Source organism: Zootermopsis nevadensis, unplaced genomic scaffold (genome assembly GCF_977971745.1).
Source record: "Zootermopsis nevadensis isolate Lab colony 2312 unplaced genomic scaffold, Znev_1.0 Znev_ptg000061l, whole genome shotgun sequence".
Lineage (NCBI taxonomy): Eukaryota > Metazoa > Arthropoda > Insecta > Blattodea > Termopsidae > Zootermopsis > Zootermopsis nevadensis.
Genome location: NW_028259192.1, coordinates 5,182,892 through 5,201,942, shown reverse-complemented (window position 1 = coordinate 5,201,942; position 19,051 = coordinate 5,182,892). Strand labels below are relative to the sequence as shown.

At 38.6% G+C, this 19,051-nt stretch overlaps 1 protein-coding gene across 1 annotated transcript in view; it reads right to left on the bottom strand.

The window, feature by feature from the left end:
* The window catches only part of LOC110840741 (uncharacterized), a 63,968-nt gene that overhangs the window by 11,782 nt on the left and 33,135 nt on the right, over nt 1-19,051 (bottom strand). Inside the window, exons 21-26 of the mRNA XM_087340131.1 lie at nt 15,180-15,279; nt 14,870-15,117; nt 10,669-10,878; nt 7,996-8,244; nt 5,882-6,027; nt 4,116-4,225 (exon numbers count right to left, since the gene is read on the bottom strand). Of these exons, the coding sequence (XP_087196257.1) occupies nt 4,116-4,225; nt 5,882-6,027; nt 7,996-8,244; nt 10,669-10,878; nt 14,870-15,117; nt 15,180-15,279 (1,063 nt within the window). The remainder of the gene's footprint in view (nt 1-4,115; nt 4,226-5,881; nt 6,028-7,995; nt 8,245-10,668; nt 10,879-14,869; nt 15,118-15,179; nt 15,280-19,051) is intronic.

Genomic DNA, 19,051 nt, shown 5'->3' with positions numbered 1-19,051 from the left:
ACGTAAGGCCCCCCTTAAACATTTGAATGTTTGTAGGCGCAGTTGGCTACCCACAAACTCCCCTTTTAGCCGCCAGACCGGCTTTACACTGATATCGACACAATTAATTCATCACCTCGTACACTCGACCACAAGTAAACTCAAAATACCTAACAAGTATTAATATGTGGGTCGCAGTGCTTTCACCAACTAACAACAAAAGCTTCCATTAGCTTTTTTTTGTTACAAAGACCAATTTCCCTTTTTGGTCTGTGACAACGTTAAGAAGATCAAGTTCCATTTTTCTTGATCAAACCTCTTTTTCTGAACCTCACACGGATTCAACTTAACACTCTCCTCACTTGACGTTACAATCTCCGACTGCACTCCAGCCTGGGATTCCCATCCAGACAAAGAGCGGTCAAGTGGACGCTAGCCTCTCACCAGGCATAGCCTCGTTATCACGCGGCTTGCTACGCAGTAGCTCGTGATCAACTTGGTATTTCCCCCGACTTATCACACAGTGCTAGCCTCGCGACAGGTGTCCAATTTCACTTATTGCAAGACCCCACACTTTTCTCGTGAATGACAACAAATCAAAAATACACTTTTGAAACACAAAAAAAAAGAGAGTAATAGTGATAAAAAAAACAAAATAAAATACTCGTCAACCTATACGATGAGACATATGCATATCGCACTGGGCCACGCCCGACCACAAGTATTCGATACTTACAATTTCCATTTACTCATAAAAAAAAACTCACACCAGAAAATAACTATATACACAAGCTGCAAATTCCGTCGACCATCGTAATAAGCTTATCAGACTTAATTTTGAACCGAAATAGAGAACCAAGAATTTTGAAGCCAAACGAAGCCTAACGCACGTCTCCTTATGATAACAGTCGAACCGGAAAAAAGAAAGACCCAAGCCAGGTCAATCCTAATCACGCGTCTTCCCGAGCCTGAGACATGGAGAGGGGGGAAAGAAGCTAATTGGTTCGTAGTGACGTAAGGGAACATAGAGGATTATGCTAGCTGGATCATCGTCTTGCGGTACTTCACCTTCTCGTGGCCAGCCAAACACAGTTCAAGCGCCGGCCGCCAGAGGTCATTGAGGCCCTGAACCTTAGAACGGTTCAGTATCTATGTGTGAAAGTGCGGCCAGTTTGACCTATATATGTTAATGGACAGTCTTTACATTTTAATTTGTATATACCCGGTAAGTTATATTGATTGTTTATGTTTATTGGTGGTTTTTGTTTGAGGAGGTTTTTTATTGTGTTTTTTGTTTTGAAAGCGATTTTTATTTTGCTTTCTTTAAATAGTTTTGTTATGAATTTGGTTTCTTTACCTATGTATGTAAAAGTGGCCCATTTATCTTGTATGTTTTCATTTTCGTTAGGTTTTGTTGTTTTATTAGGTTTTATATTTATTTTGTGATTATTATATCCGTTTTCACTAAGAATTTGTTGGATGATGTTTAATTCTATTTGTTTGTTTTTTGTAGATATTGGATATAGATTTTTTCTGTTTAGTAAGTAATTGATGGACATTTGTTTATGTTCAAAGGGGTGGCAAGAAGAGGCATGTATTATGGTGCTTGTTGTAGTTGGTTTTCTATAAATTTTGAATTCAAAGCTTTTTGTTTTTCTTATTATAGTTAAATCTAAGTAGTTTATTGTATTGTTTTGTTCAAGTTCTATTGTAAATTGAATGTTTTGATTTATGTTGTTAAATTCGTTAAGTACTTGTTGAATATTTGTCTTTTTCGTATTGTAAATTATTAATATATCGTCTACGTATCTGCTATAGTATTGGATATGGTTTTTATTTAAAATGTTTATTATGTTCTAAGTATTGGAGGAATATTTCAGAAAGTATACTTGACGTGGGGGCACCCATAGGTAGTCCAGTATTTTGTTGCCAGTATTTGTCATTAAATTGAAAATAATTTTGATTAATAATAAGATTTGTTATTATTTTAATTTCGTTTATTATTTGTGTATCGAGGTTTTGTTTATTTAGTATATTATGGATGATATCTTGTAATATATCTGTAGGGATATTAGTGTACATGTTTGTAATATCGAATGAACACATATGTAAATTTCTATTGAGGTTGAGTTCATTAAGTTCGTTAATTAAATTTATAGAATTTTTTATGTTGAATGTATTTGGTAAATTGCAGTATTCTTTTAAGAGAGTTGCTGTTTTTGATGAAATTTTGTATGCAGGAGCTGATGTCCAGTTTATTAATGGTCTGATAGAATAGGGATTTTTGTGTAATTTTATGAGTCCTGTAATTGTGGGTGAAGTCGCGCTGTAATTATAATATTGAGTTTTTGGGGGGTTAAAGATGTTTTTACATTTTTGGGTTATTTTTTGGATTTTCTTTTGATATTTTGGTGTAGGGTTCTGTGTTAAATTTGTAAACGAATTTTTGTCGATCAATCGATATGGAACATCAATGATATTTTATTATCTTAATTATAAGAAATTTTAAATATTGTGATAAGACGGATTAAAATAAATAATTGTTAATTTTTAAAATTAATTTTTCGAAGGCAGTTGATGTATTTTATGTGTGATTAAAATGTTTGCTCACCAGAAACAACAGCCTAGGGTCCGCCATAGGAACGTGGTAGACACATTTAGTAGACTTTATTTATATCTATTGTAATTTTTTTACTAATATAATTATATGTGGTTTTACTCCTTTAGTATTTTTTGTAAGTGTTTTAGTAACATTTGCTATGTTTGCCACTGGTAGCTGTTTGTGGAAAACACTTTTTCTCTCATGATCAAGAAACTGTAAACAATTATTATTATAACATTCTAGCTTCCATTTTCAGAACCAATGCAAACAACAGAACAAGCAAATAAAATTGACTGTTACTTAATGAATATTTTGATATGTAACGTAATGCATTAAGTACTTCAAAGAAATAACCTAATTAGAACACATTATGTTCACACTTTTATGAAGTATCTCATTCAAAGAATATGAAGCTGGAAATTATGTGTGGTACTATACCGGAAACAACTGAAGGGCTATTCATAATTTAACTACTGCATAGGCTGTGTCAAATAACTGACAGAATGACTTCAAATGATGGAACTGACAAGAAACGAAAGAAATTATTCTGGCCTACTTTAAGATGTACTACTTCCTAGATGGACTGAGGAAACATTCCTGTCTGGTTAGCCAATCTCTGTCCTGAGATAGATTTAATGTGGGACCTGCCAAGAACAAAGATTTTCTTCATTTTGTTCAACAAACATTGACTAGTTCTAATAATTCTATAACATTTGAGAAAGTTTAAACAATACGTTTGTCTGGGGCTGCAGTTAGTTTTGCCTCACTTCTATCACTTTTTCCCCCTCCCACTTCCCTGTACCAGCCTTCAGCCTAGCCTAATATGACCCAGGTGGAATGCTGCCAGTAAATTCCACTGAAACTATTCATCATCAAAAGAGTAGACACAGAGTTTTGGTTTTAACTCTTAATGAATAAGTCTGCAATATTGTCAAACAGTGCATTAAGTAGTGATTATCACTGTCAAAGGATAAATCTATGATAGTGTTTGGCAAAAATGTTATCTTTGTGAGCTGATACAGTTCCATATGCTGTCCCCTCCCCCCCAATCACTATCAGTTCAATGTGAAATATACTGTTCTGCGAAATAGTGTTGGAGACAATTTTTCCGTAAATGTTCTTGGTTCAAAATTCTGAACACAATGGGAATTCGTCAAGTTACTGATAAAATTAGGTTTACTGGCTCTCTTCAAGACAAGAAACAAATAAAAAAATATTGTGCTGGGCAAGAGAAAGGGACCATATAAGATTAACTGTCACTGATATACCTTGCACAAGAGACTGGTTTTTATAAATCATCAGCAAGAAAACGATGAAATTCGCCGTACGAAACAAAGTTTTAGAAATTACTTATGAAGAACCTTCATTAAGGGACACTTACATGTTTATACAGGACAGCGTTTTGCTCTTATGGAGTGATTCTAGACTCGCAGCTTTCAGTCATGCAACGTTCTTCTTAGTAATTCTCCATTTCAGTTACCATTTCCATAATCCTTTCACAATGAGAAACAGGAAACAAATATGAGCTACCTACCTATAGAAGGTCGCACCACTGCTATTGGCAGGCCCTTTCCAAACTCTCGTACTGTGTCTTCAGCAATTGATTTAGTGAGTGCATATGTGTTTGGCCAATCCCTCAGTATCCTGTAATTAGTAACATCTGCACACTTTAGTTGAAATATTAATTAACTCTTCAAGCATCGCCTACCCCTATAAGTCACTGCCATTAGAGTGACCTTATTTCTCACCCTTGAGTAGTTTATGATGTAGGATCCTTGGTTTTGTGTACAGCCTATAACACCGCACTACGTGGAATGTGATCAAGAAAGGAAAACATACTTAATAAATACAAAGTCTCAAATGAATTGTCTATTCCTGTGCATATCCAAAATATTTCCTTATTCTGTATGATATCAACTTGTGATACTTGTTTGTAATGAGTTGTGTTAGCTCAAGCTTTCCTTACTCATATTGCTATCCCCCCCTCTCCAGTCACGGTTTAATCTCGTAGTTTCTGACATTTTCCTGTATCTCTTCCTCACTCTTTCCCTCATGATTTTCTTTTAAATCCCTTTCCTGTGTTAATTCTTGCCAGGCAGAAACTTGTTATATTTGTTTAGAAACTGAGTTCTGTGCTTTCTCCTGACACCTCCTGGTCTTATTTTCGTTCATTTCATCATTCAGAACTCCAGCCATCTGGGGGTGCAATATAAGATACTGGGTAACGAAAAAAGTCCCCCTGTGTGTTTGTGTGTATCTTCTTCACATCCATGGATTCTTAGCTTTGTCAGATGACAACAGGTTGCGGAGTAAGAAATAATATTACATTGTATTGCAGTGCAGCAAACAAAAGAAGGAAGGCCATACTTCAAACTTTACTTTCTTTATTTAAAAACTGGCTCAGTATATGAAGAGACTGTTTATGACATAAAACACCTATGTTGTTTGTGTAACATTTCTATATTACATCCTTTTTATTATCCGGTAGTTGTAGCTTAATCACTTCCCTGAATATTCCAAGATATCTCAGGTTGATGATTTTTGTTTAAATAATACTATATTTACCTGAGTTTATCCAGGACAATATTTATTATTTTATCCTGTTATTACCCAACTGAGTTTATCTGGGTTGTGAAGAAAATACATGTATCTGACTCTAGATGTCTAAGAATTTTGGAATGCTGTACTTACGTAAACCACAAGTTTATATATTTTTACACTGGTTTTCATGTAAACACAAGGGTTTTATGCTTCTGTAGCACATGTCGTAAGTTCCTGCGGTAGGTATACAGTCCATTGTACGTTGTAATTGTGAAGGGGTTATTTAAGTGTTTGTAGAAATGTGCCTGCGGAAACTTGCAATAATAATTATATTTATATAAACAAAATTTTGTATAGTACAGTTAAACATTTTGCATCGTAACGTATTCAATATATGAAGTACAAAATATAATATTTTATATTTTCAGAAAACTTTAACCAGGGAAACAGTTTAGTAAGGTTAAAACTTTGCATACCATGTAGTGTATTAGAATATAAATTAAGCAACCAAATAAACTATTAACACTATAATGTTATAGTGTTAATAGTTTGTTTGTTTGCTTATTTTATAGTTTAGTAAGGGTTCAAGTATATTTTTGTCATTTTCCCAAAACGGAGGAGTTTTCTTTTTCTGAAATAATTTCTTATTTGTTCTTTGATCAAATGTGTGGTTCATAATGTGAACATTTATATATTTTTTCAGTGATTGGGATCTGGCACACCAAATGTCAACAGAGGGTTCAAGACTTCCATACTCACATTGGAGTCATAATGGACAGCACATCTTCATCCAGAAGGTCCACTAGCTGTAATGCTTCTTGACACTGCAAAGGCACTGGATAGAACTTCTCCTCAATGTGTTTAATGGGGCATTGTGCAAAGGCAGATGATACATGGATGAACGACTGGAAAGAAAAACACCATTTGCAAAGGCAAGGAAAATTTCAAATGTATAAAAGAAAATGAAAGAGAAGAAAATAAGAAAGATGCAAAATGCAGAGTCTTTGAGCAATTGATTCTGTTCTTGTCTGAATAACTGGCAACATTACAGACTCAATTATGGTTGCAAGGAATAAGAGGTGCCTCCAGTAGCCCGTTCTGTTAAATTCTCTGCCTCAAAGTCTCATGGTACAACCTGTTTTTGATACTTCACTAGCAGCGAACCAAGGGTCTGGGGACCAGGTCATGATGGCTTAAACATTACATCAATGTAGGCATTATACAACCCCAAGGCCTAACTAAACGTAGAATACTGTTGGCAAACAGCCACTTAGCAGGACCATGTCCTCATTTCAGCTTTCATAAAGATATTTATTACTGTGGCATACAAGCCAAAGAATTGAAGGTTAGGAAGACCACTAAAGAAATGGCGTGAAGCCATAACAGGCTAAATGATCTAATATGTGAGAGGATGATAATGATGCCAGTAACAGAATCATTCACTGTTCTTCACAATTTTTATTTCATTTCATTGCTACAGTCTTTCTAGGTGTCTGAAATGAAATCTGTTTTGTAAATATCATTGCTGAATTTGCAACATATTATTTTGGTGGTATATCTATAACAGTCTCTTTGTGAATTGAATCAGAATCTTATTTAATTTTAAACCCATCACATATTTTAGAAATATCTTCTTCTTCAATGGCTCTTCGGCCCGTATTCGGTCCATGGCCTCCTCAATTCTCCTCTTCCATACGGTCCTATTGTTAGGTTTATGAAATATACTGCACTAAAATTCTTAAATTACTTTCTCTTACATTGATCCACAGCACTTTGAAGCATATACCGTTGGATGACACCACTGAAGAGGGGTGGAACATTCATACTAACCATGTTGGCCTAGCTGGTTGACACTTTGCGTAATTAAAGATAAAAACATTCAGTGCAACTCCATACACTGGAACAGAGCAGGACTAATCAGTGGCTAACAGCACTTGATTGGCTGTAGCTGGCTAATGATGATTTTTATCTGACTGTTTCTGCTGTTAATGTCATCAATATTTGGTTGTACGTGTCACAGCAACTGTTTAAATTAATGTTAAATCAAGAACTAGGATGCATTTTAATGATGAACATGGAGGGAAAAAAATGCAAATTTCAGAAGCCGAAATTAGACTTGGTATTGAGAGATTACTGAAGCAAAATCAGTGCCAGATATCTCAGTAATTACTAATTTTTTAAAGAAAATTCTTGAGTTTCATGTGTGCTTGTTTGCAACAGTAGGTATAACGTAGCCGTTTGAATAAAGTACATTGCCCTTTCAATAAATTGTCCTAATTTAAAAGCCTGTAGCTTGCTAATTGATAAATGTTGAATGTGGCCCCAGGTCTGGAAACGTTTGAGAACTCCTGGCATGAATACAGGGATTGGAAACTGAACACATTTCAGAACAGCTGAAGGAATTTTTGATACATAGATAAAACAGCTGCACTGCCCAGGCTGGCATGTTATGTAAAATTAGAAATAGCATTGTAATGAAAGTTAAATTTTACAGAAATATGGTTTTCTAAATTGAAACTGAAACTAGTAAGGATATCCAGGCTGTAGCCACTGCCAGCTTCAGACATCACAACCTGGTGAGCTGCTTCTCTCTTTACTTGTTTTCTTGTAGCTTGTGGTAAGCTTTTAGTTCAGGGACTTAAGAGCAAATAACATCAATTCCCAAAGAACTGGACTACACATTTTACTCACTGCAGTTTCAATAAACCATGTTTGTCTTTTTCTCAAGTGACACTAAAAGTGATTCAACAATGTTACAGTGTCTTTAAATGATCGTCCAGTCAGCGGTTTCTCCCAGATGCAGTTATAAGTAGCAAGAACACTAGTTCCAGACTGGAGGACCATGTTCGATTCCAGGCATTCTGAGATTGTACCTTGAGATGTGGCATGTGCCTTGCGAGCTCTAGCAGGTGCTTCGTGCTTCTGACATTGATGTGGACAGCTGTCTTCAGCTTTTCATCAAACCGGACAGTTGCTGCGATATGGAACACGACTCTCACTTCTTGACATAGCAGCTCGCGATCTGCTTCTCCGAGGCCCAAGCCGGGCAACCCACAGTCACCGGCCACAGCCCTCACTTTGGTCATATAGTTGGGACAGGCCTTCTTCATGGATTCAAACACCTGGACACAATGAAACAAGTCAGCCCTGACCTTATGGATGTTAATACAAGTTTGTACTGGGTGAGATACCAGGTTCTCGTGGTGACGTGTGTGAAGACGGCTGTGTTCTGGGATGTTGCACTGTGTAGTCTGGTAGGAAGTGTTCAGGGATGCTTATTGTATAATCGGGGTGATGAGAGTGTTCCCATCGCCCTAATGACTGAGGCGGTAAGTACCTCTGAAACATTTATCGATTTTTATCAGGCAACCTGACGCAACATTGCAGAAGGCAGTCATCAATTTTGTACTAATTCTGAGCATCATCAGTCTCTGTGTGTTGTCTGGTTGTGATCAATTCTCTCCATTCCTCTTGGAAAGGTGCCAGTTTGAATACCGAGAAGGATAATATTAAACTGATCTTAGAGAACTGATAGCTGTGAATTGGATTCAACTGGCTCGGGATACAGGATTTCGTCTTCCTGTCAGTGGTTCATTTACTCGTTTCCTAAGTCGAAAATACACGTGCAGAGCAACAAAGCAATAAGTTCCCACGGAATAATGCCAGTTAGCACACTGACCCCATGCCCTACACTATTGGCCCCAGGGCCAGGGACACATGATTCCTGTTTTCGAAGACTGGTATAATTGTTCATAACAGAGTGAACACGCCAGCCAAAGTTGATTACTTAATATGCTAATTTCAATTCAATTCTTTATTATTAATGTACTGTGCCAACAGCCAGAAGGCCAATTACAGATACAGCACAGAGACGAACACACGAACAAAGTAATGATTATAAGAATGTAACAACAAAGGGAATATAAAATACATGAGTGCAGAGGACTCCCATACACAAAGAAAAATTGCTACTAAATACATTGGTATATTTGTAGTAATAATTTAGATAAATTAAGTACATTAGATTATTGTAGGATGTAATTAAGTGTGACAATTTTCGTCTCGAATATGTCCAAGTCCCTGCAGACGACATCAGCAGCTGATGTGCATCTAGCAGAGGGACTGTTTTTGATCAAAGGGCTAAAACTGAACATAGAAAAATCTCTCAGATTCCAAGCAGGGATGCAGAGACCGACATCTTCCAGGAGGGAAGGGCAGTATTTTAAACTACGGTGAACTTGGACAAGGAACAATGAATCAATGCAATATATCCTCTTGCGTTAAGATTTTGAATTTTAAATACTGTCCATTAACATGGGGGAGGAAAGGATTATAGCACAGCACTGCAAACTTCTGCTGAATGCGTTCCAGTTTGTTGTCATCAGTAGTCATGGAAAAGTATTACGAAAATATGACGTTTAGTTCATTCCGAAATAATTATTTTACAAGTGCATAAAAATAGGCATAATATTCAGAATATACTGGCGTCGAATTGCTTACTTATCGATCAGATTAGAACAGGACTCTGTGGTGTGCACAGCCATATCATTGGTACCGCTAGGAAGAGTTAAAATGTTATCATAAATTACAAGGAGGTATTTTGGGGGATCTTTTGTTCTCCCGGCTGCGATAAGAACAAAAAGATTTAAAGAGAACATTATAATGGAACTTGAAGTCCTCGGAGTGTGACTCCGAGAACGAGCAAGAGTGCGCCGCCAGAACCAACCAGACCACTAACTCGGCCCCTTTCAGGGCCTTTATCCATACAACTACACTCACCTTTCTCTCTCTACAATCTCTCCCTCTCCCACCCTCGCCCACGTGCTACCATTGGTCCACTCCCATACCTGCTCCCATTGGCTCGGGGCAGGCTACACCTTTCACTTCCCTGCCTATAAAATCCAACTCCTCACACCCTATTGGCATATTCATCGCCCTGATGACGGAGGCAGTATGACCTCTGAAACGTTGGTTAACATCGACCAGACTACACAGCGCAATAACCCAGAAGACAGAAATCTTCATATTCACCGCTGTGAGAACCTCAAGTCTTACATAATGGAACTTGTTTTGTTAAATGTGATCTCTCACATTGAGGGTATTTGAGAACAGGGTGTTACGGAGAATATTTGGATTCAAGAGAGTTAAAGTTATAGGTTGTTGGAAAAAATTGCATCATGAGAATTGCATACAGAATTTAAGTCGAAAGCCTGTAGAGAAGAGACGACTTAAATTGGGTGAAATGAGTTCCAGAGTAGCAGGGCGTGTAAAAATGGTTTGTGGGGGGTGGGATTGTGTGTAACGAAAATGGAAGAACTTTGGAGGATCTGATTGTGACAGCTAAAGTGTTCTTTTGCATTTAATTTTTCCTTGGATTATTTAGCGACACTTCTTTAACTGGAAGGGTATTGTGGCGGTTACGTTACAAACTCACCGTGCTGCAAACAGCAAAATGTTACAAATTTGTTAAAATAATTAGTCACTTTTTATATTCAAGTTTGTCTGCAGGCGTCTCATAAATACTTTCGCTGGCCTCCTGTACTAACCGGTGCTTCGAAGAGACCAGAGAATCGCTCTTCTTGAGTCTTGCCCTTCTTGGGCCTCACGAGGATGAATATGGTCCTGACGCCAGGACAGGAGCGTAGAAGCTTCTCTAGCAGCGCATTGCCCAGGAATCCCGTGCCCCCCGTCACGAAGACGCCAGCGCCGTGGAACAGCTGCTGCACTGCAGTCTCGCCGTCGCATTCCATTACGGTCTGAAAACATGCACGTCTTAATTGTAAGTGCAAACGGTAAACATATTTGCTCGCGGGGAAAGGATGACTTCAGTCTCACGGCCTGAGCTGTCCGGTGGGTTCTGGGGGCCTTTCCTGGAGGTAAAGCCGGTCGGGGCGTGATGCTGACATTTCACTCCATCTAGTGTCGAGTTCAAGAATGAGTAAAAGTCGAAACTCGTATGCAGACTGAAGAAGGAAAAGTGTCTATACGTGTTAATGGTATCACGTTCAAGTAAATATGCATTTACTGTATTCACGCTGGAATTGTTCAGGTAGACGATTTCCTCCCTTAACGTTGTAGCCACGTACCCATTCGTATAGCTTACGAGGTGCGATCGGAAAGTTTCAAGACTGTGTCAATATAGGGCGAACCGGATGTAGTACGAGCTTCTGCCGCTAGGGGGTGCGGCCTACATTCATAGTGAATCAGTGTGCCAGCCGGCATCATCGAATTAGCATTTGTTTCTTAGTTACGGGCGTTTTGGTAGTGCATTACACCGACCCTCCTGCGATTTCGGAATGGCGTGTGCATCAAATTTTGCCAAAGACTCGCCAAAACGGCTACGGAAACCTATGAAATGCTAAAGGAAGCATTTGGGGAGTCCGCAATGGGTCGTGCACAAACTTTTGTGTGGTATTCACGTTTTAAAAATGGCCGAACCTCTGTCGATGATGACGAGCGTTCTGGACGACCATCTTCGAGCACAACGCCCGAAAATGTTACGAAGATTCGGCAGGCCATTCACGAAGATCGACGTCGTACCATCAACGACTTGTGCGACATTGTTGGGATATGCTATGGGACCTGTCAGCTGATTCTAAAGGAAGAACTCCACATGCGACGCATCATGACAACGCGCCAGCGCACACCGCCCTCAAAGTTCGGCAGTTTTTGGCCTCAAACCCCATGGCCGTCATCCCGCACCCTCCTTATTCGCCGTGTGACTTCTTCCTCTTCCCAAAGATGAAAATTCAGCTAAAGGGAAGGAGATTTGAGACGATAGAAGAGATTCAGGCAGAATCGCAGATGGTGCTTGACAGGCTGACAAAGAAAGATTTCCAGGGATGCTTCCAGGCTTGGCAGCGACGCTGGGATCGTTGTGTTCACACCCAGGGGAACTACTTCGAGGGTGATGGATGAATTTAATACCTGAGATAAGTGTACGGGTTTTTATAGGCGCAGTCTGAAAACTTTCCGATCGCACCTAGTATTATCTTTCAGAGAGACTGAGACTTCTAAATTGTATTTTAAAATACTACACCTTTTTATCTGTTGTTTGCGTTCGCGTTCCAACTTGTTCGCAGTCAAGTTCCTGACTACGGTAATTTCTCTTCACGCTTCATTAATAGCTTGTGTTCGTATTGTCAGTTTTATATTAATTTATAATTTTAATTAGCTGTTAATCAATATTCTTTTGTTGTTGTTTTTCAATGTAATGTCTTGATACGATCAAGCAGGTAGGAAGTAATAACACGTGCCAGTTTGTTCAGAGCAATTTCCATTGAATGACAGGAAGATAACTTTAAGTAGTCTTATAATGTTGCTTAAGTATAGCAAGGGAATCGCAAGTGACGTATCACAGTGACCGCGCGGTCTTGACTGCTCGAACACAGGGATTGTGGGTTTGAATCCCACTCGAGACATTAATGTTTTCGTATTTTTCTGTGTTGCACTATCTCATGTATGTAGAGATCTTGTGACAGATTGCCCTCGTCATTTCATGAAGTCCGACCAGGCATCTGACAGACCAAGGGTCCCAGTTTGTGAACACCGAATACGATATGAGGTGTGTACTGTCCCCAATTGTTCCCAATTTTGTGGAACTAGTAAATAAGATGGAGCAGTGGCATTGTACTCATTAGCTGGGACCTGGGTGATGAAATATTCATGGTGAATAATTACAATTTTTTTGTGACTGCTAAAATGTTTAGAGATGTTTAAAATATGTTTTCTGTGCAGTTTGTGTTTTACCTACATTGGGTAAAAAGGACTTGCAGATAAGCGGTTTTGGGTAATGAAGGAAAAAGTTTGGGAAGCAGTGCAGTAGATGAAGCGTCTTATAGGTTAGGTAAAAGGTGGAAGCACGCAATTTGGTGGCGGCTACATTTGCTATTATAGACACACATAGATAATAGAAGTTTGGTTCATGACAAGCACTATGGAAGCCAGCGAGCATTAAGGAGTTCCTCAATGCGCAGACGCAATGTTATTTGTAAGACTTGAGGTTCTCACAGCGGTGAGTATGAAGATATCCGTCTTCTGGGTTGTTGCGCTGTGTAGTCTGGTCGATGTTAACGAAACATCGACCAGACTACACAGCGCAACAACCCAGAAGACGGATATCTTCACAATGTTATTTGATAACTGGCGATGGTGCAGTCTGAGTTCACGCGTTACAATGCAGGAAATAATGTAAAATACTGGTCTGTTCAGTCTCTGCCCTGTAAGGTCACAATGGACAAGGTTATGGTTAAGAAAGTTTTGAGGAATATGTTACTAGCACGGTATTGAAGTGAGGAACGATTGTGAAAATGTGTGTGGGGAATAAAATTGTTCCCACGATGAGTGAGACCTTGGTGACTAAAGATCGTTTGTGTGTTACCAGTTACTTGACAGTGAGATTCACTTGTTGTGAACCTTCAAATTGTGCGCAGACGCAATTGCGTTGGTGTTACAAATACCGAGGTCACACGTCAGTTTAGCTTGCGAACTGAAGGAAAATGGAAATAGAACTTTAATTCGATGTTCGCAGTGCAAATTGAATTTTTGCTTCACATTTCTGTGACAATAAGAGTGCATAATTTTGTGGACATTCCTCAGGACTCACATCCGTATCAGCCCATAGGAATTCAACGGGGAATACAGAAGTTTGCAAGTTTCAGTTACATTCTCTGAGAAGAATAATGTGATTCAATTTTATATTGGGGCTTCTTCAAAAATTATATTTGTGTGAAACTTTAACACCTGTCCTCTTTTTAATATGGAAATGAGGTTTTCAAAATAACTTGGCAAACATTTTTACTTAGCTCCATGGTACAGAATCTCCCAGTATCAGCAAATAGATATTCAGGTATCAGCGGGTTTATTCTCATAATGGAATTCAAAACCCTGTCACTGTAATCATAAGGGCCCACCATTCTCAGATGTCCACTTCTCACTTCAAAAGCCTACTTCCAGAATAAAATTATCCGCTCATCTGTAGCCATAATACAGTACTACAATATAATAATATTTGCGGATGACCAAGTAATAACAGCATCTACAGAAGATGCATATTACACTTAAGAGTACCATTCTTTGTCCACCACGAATATTGGCATAAAAGCAGGGATGGTGGTAAATTAATTTTAATTTTTTTCTTAGTTTTAGGGTATATTTTTATTAGTAGAGTAGTATTAAAATGCCATATGGCGCATAAAATATTGTATTATTTTGTAGAATTTGAGGTTATTATGGAAGACATCCATCTTCTTATTGTAGTTATATTGCCTCCATCATCAGGCGATCCTGATGGCGGAGGCAGCAAGGACCTCTGAAACACTGGTAAATGTGTACCAGATTGCACGGTGCAACAGCCTAGAAGTCAGCTATCTTCAGACAATATTTTGTTTGTAGGGCAAAACTATGAATAGACCAGGTAAGATTTCGGATTCTCGCAGTGGTGAGTATGAAGAAGGCTGTCTTCTGGGTTGTAGCATTATGTAGTCTGATTTATCTATGTTTACCAAAGTCTCAGGGGTATTTGCTGCCTCCATTATCAGGGTGACAGGTAAGCCATGTAAGAGGACTGGGTTTGAGATGTAGGAACTAGTCACTCAAGGCAGAACCGTAGCCGGATGAGTGGTGAAGAGGGCGAGCGTCAGGCATGAGCAAGGTAACCAAAAAGAGACAGAGACGTACCACAGCCTGACCAGAGATTCAAGCTAGAGGTCAGACTGATTGCTGATTTGATATTTTGTGACTCATCGCCCTGGTTTGGAGACATGATGAAATAGGCGACAGATCAGGGAGTTGCTGCTTGTAGCCTGCCGCTGCTGGATAACTGGAAAGGAGGAATTGGTCTTTCTCAAGGCCAAACTGTTTTAGCTGTCCCCACCCCAGGTATCTAGCTGCAAGCTCCAGCAAACTGCCCAAGTTAGATAAGTCCAGATCATTGGCTTTATGCTTCCGTGCATTGGTTTGAGGGGCCTTCTTGGAGACTAAAGGCCCTTCCCATCCTGCAGCAGAACCAGATGTCTACCCACTGGACTGGCCAGTGGAATGTTTGCCCAACCCATACCCTTGGCAGCAGCCTCAACTTCTCTCCTCTTCTTCTGTCTGAGGATGTCCTGCCTTGAGTGACTGGTCCCTATATCTGAGACCAATTCCTCATGCATGGCCTGATTATGGAGACAGTGAGTACCTCTGAAATATTGGTAACTTCTACCAGACTACCAAGACTACATGGTGCTACATCCCAGAAGACAGCCATCTTTATGGAGAAACTAACCTAAATTAAAAACATTTCTTCTGAATTATATGCATGGTAATTGCCATACTGCTATGATAGACTCCTGTGGAATTAGATAGTGACATTTCTTGTACTGTAGTTGTAATGGTTATACCACCATGATTTACGTGTCAAGGTATTTTCTGATGAAGTAGTCCGAAGGTGAGGGTAGCATTATGGTAATACAGGCTTTATATTCAGCTTCATTCCTCTTGTATTTTTGTCATTCCATTAACTTGGCTGCATATCAATGAACCACATTGAGAGAGTATGGGCAGATTTTATTGTATTTGTTTTATAGAAAATATAAGGGATACAACGGATCATAATCTGAATATGTTTTGAAAATAATATTTTCTTGTTGGCATTTGTACACATTTCGGTGGCACATTAAAATTGTCCCAGTAAAGAAAATGATAAGTTTTATTATGTAAGACTTGAGGTTCTCACAGCGGTGAGTATGAAGATTTCTGTCTTCTGGGTTATTGCGCTGTGTAGTCTGGTCGATGTTAACCAACGTTTCAGAGGTCATACTGCCTCCGTCATCGCCCTGATGACGGAGGCAGTATGACCTCTGAAACGTTGGTTAACATCGACCAGACTACACAGCGCAATAACCCAGAAGACAGAAATCTTCATAAGTTTTATTCATTGCCAGTGAACTGGAGAGAGAGAACAGTTGGTGGAATCACTGAATGAAGATGTGTTAAATTACATCACACCAGTGTAAGTATTTTTGCGTGATACTACATGTCTTGTTCATTAGAGAAAGATAAATAATTAATTATGTCTAGTTCAGGAATACCAAACATTGGACCTTCTGCATTTTGGTGACCCAGAACAGATGAGGGTCTTGACAGCAAACTTAAATGTAATAACTCAGAACGCAATAAAACAGTCCTTAAAAACTGACAAATATTTAAACGATTAACCAATATGACTTCAATCTTCACAAATCAGTGGACTACCTTATAGAAGTCTGATCCATCTATTAACAGAAGTAAATACAGGTGTATATATTTTTTGCATAAAATATGTAACGTAAGTACTGATTCCACATGTGTTCCCTTCAAGCTGGATTTATTCTACTAACTTGATGGCTAACAGAACCCAAAGATTTATCACCAAAGTAACCAAAGCCTTCCACTGGACCCTGTCCTGGGTCAACAAAATCAAGTCTTCTTCAATTCTTTATCTCCCATAAATCCCACCAGAGAATATCATACCATCTACGTCTAGGTCTCCCCAGCGGTCTACACTACTATAATTACAATTAACAATTTGCCTTGAGGTATTCAGTCAAAGTGCCATTGTTGCTAGTGATAGTGGCTTCCATCGGGCAATATGCCCTTTTTGTAAATAACTTTTATTGGATGGAGTTAGGTTATCTCAGTATTATGACTTACTATGGACCAGGGTTCAATCCCCAATGAGGACAGAAAATTTTCCTTTGGTCTCTGCATCCAGCCCGGCTCTGGGGCCCACACAAACTCCTATCCAATGGGTAAACTGGTTCTTTCCCGGGAGTAAACGGGGCCGGTGCGTGACGCTGACCACTCACTAAAAGCTATCGAGTAGTTGTTGAGTTACTGCAGCATGAATTACAAAAGCTGGTTTAATCTGTGTGCATCATAAGTGACTGCCGTGTAGTCTGGTACAAGGTTATCGACGTTTCTGATGTGCTTGCTGCCTCTATCATTAGGGAGATGAGTGTTTTATCGTGGTATAATCTTTGGCGTGTCAGTGGCATTGAGCGACAAATATCGATTATTAAATTCCGATACTCCGAAAGTAATATTTGGCGGTACCTATTTCACTCAAAATTTGAAGTTAACTAGGTGCAGTGTGTTAAAACGTTAAAATAACGGAGAGAAGTAAAATGTATAGGGTTATGTGTACAAAGAAACACGTAGTAAGAATACCAATAGACTATTTAACGGTGGCATTCGTAAGATCGAAGTGGCTATGTAATTCTGCTGAGTGCATGGTTAGGTTAGTAAGCAAGTACTGTGTTATATAGGTAACAAATGATATCAGAGTTGACATGTGAAATAAGTAATTTGGTGTGGAGAAAAGGAAACAGGAGCAGGAACAGCTCGAATTTCCCTTTCTGAGTATGAGATAAATATTTCCTTTCCATAAATTTAATGGCTATATCGTACAGTTCAAACAAATATAGTTACAGTGATATTTTTGTATACTAAACCTGATCGATGGTAACCTGTTAGGTTGACGTGTTAAGTAAATCTGCCCTGCTACATGTCATGCAGGTACTTGAAGAGGAATATAGCTTCTAATTATTCTTCACCTTGGCACTAGATGGAGATGAGTGATTAGCATCACACCTTGGCCATGCTTTATCTCCGGGGGAAGGACCCTTGGTACATATAGGACAGGAGACTGTATAGGCCCAGAGCTGATCTGGATGCAGAGGCTAGAAGGGAAATTCCATGCTCTTGCTGGGGATTGAATTCCATTCTCCCAGTCAGTATTTTGACACTATTCTGACTGAGAAATCCTTTCTCATTGAGGTTGCCATGTACTCAGTTGAATTATTAGTATAGTTCACTATGTCTTTCTTTGTGTACATGTTCATTTAGTCATCCAGTGATATAAGTGAACTTTCTCACCCAGCACAGGAACTGTGATATCTTCTGGCTTCAGAGAGTGGCAGAATTTATTACAAATGGCTAAGAATTGCAAGGTAAGTGAGAACCATGTCACTTACATGATTAAATTGAAAGAACTTTTAAATTGAAACAAATTTATAGAGCAAACCAAAATCATGTGGACAAACAGACATGACCAGCCCTTTTTATAAGAACCCCTGTGCTTCCAGCATCAGGATTATACCGTCCCAGGACTGCTACCCTATCAGTAATTGGTAAATAAGGGAACAATCTATATTAAGAAATAAAATTTTTAGGTTTTGTAAATGTTTCAAATATTTAAGATCAAATGTACATGAAATTTTGTACAGCAGAGCAGTTGCTGTTGCAGTTACGAGCACGTACATGAAACTCGATGTTCCTGGATGGTATATAGTTTGTTAAGAAACATTGTGATACTGCTGCAAGTCACACATTTTCCTCACAGCTGCTGGTGTTGAAATGCAGTTACACAAATTTTTGATATATATTACTCAATGGTCAATATTTTAATGGTGTATGTGGTTCTTGAATGTTTTGCGGTTAAACCGCAGACCCAATGTACAGCGTGTTACATAGTATTTGTAACTCATAATTTGGTTATTAATAGATCATAAGCTACACACAGTTCAATAAAAACCTTACATGCCACCAGAAGATGATCTTCGTTAGATCGAAACATGTAGTGTTATAAGACATTAAAAGGAAAGCTGAATGTTTCATTGATGTTTTAGGTGGAATAAAAATCAGATTTTACTACAAGAGTTTTTGAGCTGCCTGTATTTACAGTAACAAAATATGTGGTAACAGTGAATTACCATAGTACTGAAACAGTCATTTAAGGTATTTTATATTTGAAAAATTTTAATGGGGAAAATAACAAATAAATGAGGTATTTGGGTTAGAGATTTAAAGTAGCACACTACAGGAACAATTCAAAATTAAATAAAGAGACATTTTAAAGGAAGAATAAGGTCAAAGTTTTAAGAAAATAATTAAGAAGTTTGCGACAGA